A 2,958-nucleotide genomic window follows, 5' to 3' on the forward strand; every position below is an offset into this window, starting at 1 on the left:
CAGGGCCTTGTGCTTGCATGGCAGGCGGCAGAACCACTGAGCTAAACCCCTGGCCCTAAAATAATTTTTAAAGAATTGTTAATTTTCCTTTTTTTTCCCTTAATTTTCCATTATTATTTGTACTTCAAACAATTAATATTTTTTGGAGAAAGCTACCGGGCTACTAATTTCAAAAGATGAATAAAATGTTTTACTTTTCAGAAACACAGAGTTTGAGGATGTCTCAAAGGCATTCAGCCCGCCCTGGAACAGGAAGTGAGGCCAACTCTCCTGTCAAGTTCAAGTACCCCAGCCTCAGAGATTTTTGTTCCACATCTTCCTTTGAAGATAGTGGCCATCATGAGTTGTCAAAATCTTTTGATAATACAAATAAAGATTTTTTTGGAGAGCAAGAAAAGGACCCAGTATTAATTCACAAACACCCTGAAATTTCAGGCCTGGGCTCAATGCATTCCCTAGAGTCTCCTGTTCAAACAATGAAATTTGTCTTCCCTAGGAAGGAAAAGGATATGACCCCAGAACTATGTGAAACTCCCAAAATTGGTGGAAAAAAATCTTTACCACGTAGAAGGTTAGATGTATCTTTCTCTCTTCTAAAGAAAGATTTTGAATCACAAAACAGTTCTCAAAGTAGTATAAGCCAACCTCTCAACTTAGAAAAGAGTATTTCTAACAATGCTTCAGGATTTCCAAGGCGAAATAATTTTAGCCCTTTAGTTACTAGCAGTGTAAAAACCGAAGAAGTGACTTCTAGCAGTCAAAATTTAAGACTAAATTTTTCTCAACACAAGACTTCCACAATTGATGATTCCAAAGATGATGGTAGCCTATTTGAAGTTGAATGTATATCTCCAATTCAGGGCAATAATTTTAAAGATTCAATCACACATGACTTTAGTGATAGCAGTTTAAGTGTTTATGAAAATACATATCCTGAACTTCTGGACTCCTCTGGTAGTAGAACAACGTATAGAAGAGATGAAGACATATTTCTGACTCCAGTAAGTAATTTTGTAGTAAACATTAAATTTGCTGCAAGTCAAACACTTTCTCCTTCAACTGAGGTGAGAGGTAATTTTTCCACTCCCGAAGACAGTGGTTTTAACTCACTGAGCTTGGATAAGTCAGAAGATTCCTTCTCTGATCAGGAGGGTTCTTTTCAAGAACTACTTCAGAAATATAAAGGGAATCGCAATGTGGGAGATACCATAAGAAAATCAGGGCATCTTGGCAGGTCAAGAAGACTGTCCACTCTTCGGGAGCAAAGCTCACAGTCAGAGTCAGAGGAGGAAAAGCAGATCATCCACCCCAACTCTGAAACAAGACTGGCAGCTGCTTCAGACATCTTGGAGAGTCAGCTGAGCACTGATAGTAAGAGTAGTAATTTGACTTTAAGCTTTAAGAACTTATCAAAGACCCCAGCCTTGCAATTAGTGCATGAACTCTTTATGAAAAGCAAAAGGAAGAGATTCCAGAGAAAGGATACCAATGAATTCTTCGATGAAAGGGATGGGGGGAACATAGCTGTACTGCAGTGTGTGCTTGCTGGTCTGATTGGCAAGAAGATGGGTATAGAACAACTGGACATCTTATCAGAATTGAAATATAGAAATTTAAAGCATATCCTTACTATGGTTTTAGATTCCTTGACTGAAGAGAGTCTATACAGGTAAGAAATAAAAGTTGTTTATGAAATAAAACTTTTATCATTTTTTAAGTTGGAAGGTTTTTCTATAACTTCAGTGGTTGTCCCATTTAAAAACATTATTTTCTCTTATTATTTCTATCTTTGGCTGTCTTACATTATATCAAAAATAGTTTTGGGGCCATAGATTTAGCTCAGTGGCACTGCACCTGCATGGCAAGTTTGATGTCTAGTACGGGCGGGGGGAGAGTTTTAAGTGTCCTTCCCAATAGAGCTTACTAAAATAGTCCCTCTTGCTTAAAAGCCCACTTTAGAAGCAATGATAGTCTTTTTCTGGATAAAATTCTTATCACTGTCAGTCAGAATGAGAGTTCTTAAAAGTTGAATTTAACATTTTTAAGATGTCAAGGGTTATTCCACAGATTGTTTGATAATGTATTTAAGAGTTCACATGCTTTGTCAGATCCAGATTGTCTTAAAGTTATGACACTTGTTCAGAAATAATAGCATTTTGGTGAGTGAGAAATGACCACATATATTAAATACCATCCAATTCTTTAATCCAAGTTCTAGAATTCCAGAATACTGGTTAGCTTTCATTCTTTTTAGAGACCAAGGGAATTTGTTATTCCATTTTTATTGTTAACACAGAAGAGGCAGTTAAGTACTTTTGGGAAATTAGAAACTAAAGAATTTGAAGTCACAGATACTCATAAAGAAATTAGGTGAGACATATAGGAGAATGGGGGCGGGGCTGAGATTTGAAGATTTGCAAGACCCCTCCTGCTGGTGATGGGGAGGAATTGCAGGGCTATCAGAACATAAGACCCTCAGAAAGCTAAGAGGCAAGTCTGGTGAAACCCAGTTTCTGGAAGGTGGTGGCTGGGGCCAGAATGTGCAGGTCCTCTTAATGGGACTATGTCAAGAGTTTGGTTGCTTTCATAGCCACTATTTGAAACATTGAATTCATGGCTTTCGCACTGATCTGCAGCCCCTTGATTTTGAGATAGGGTCTCACTAAATTGCCCAGGCTGGCTCCACGTGTGCAGTCCTGCTGCAGCCTTATGAGTAGCTGGGATTACAGGTGTGCATCACCAGGCCTAAGTATGGCAATTCCTCCCAAAACCCTTCTTCATCTTAGTGTGCTCCTGAGCAGGAGCAACTGATAGTCATGTTTCAAAATGTATTCTCTCCAAAAAGGGTAGGGGGCAGGGATTTAGCTCAGTGGTTCCATCACCTGCCTTGCAAGCTCAAGGTCCTGAGTTCCATCCCTGGTACAAAAAAAAAAAAAAAAAAAAAAAAAAAAACTTTCC

The 2,958-nt window shown here is 38.5% G+C and overlaps 1 protein-coding gene across 3 annotated transcripts in view; it reads left to right on the top strand.

Moving 5' to 3' along the window:
• Fbxo43 (F-box protein 43) overlaps window positions 1–2,958 on the top strand; it is a 13,340-nt gene that overhangs the window by 5,687 nt on the left and 4,695 nt on the right. For all 3 annotated transcript variants that reach the window (XM_010619550.1, XM_010619552.1, XM_010619551.1), the window contains one exon: window positions 202–1,669. In XM_010619550.1, the coding sequence (XP_010617852.1) occupies window positions 202–1,669 (1,468 nt within the window). The remainder of the gene's footprint in view (window positions 1–201; window positions 1,670–2,958) is intronic.

The sequence above is a fragment of the Fukomys damarensis genome, unplaced genomic scaffold, assembly GCF_012274545.1.
Source record: "Fukomys damarensis isolate Sample0158 unplaced genomic scaffold, DMR_v1.0_HiC HiC_scaffold_5, whole genome shotgun sequence".
Taxonomy (NCBI): Eukaryota; Metazoa; Chordata; class Mammalia; order Rodentia; family Bathyergidae; genus Fukomys; species Fukomys damarensis.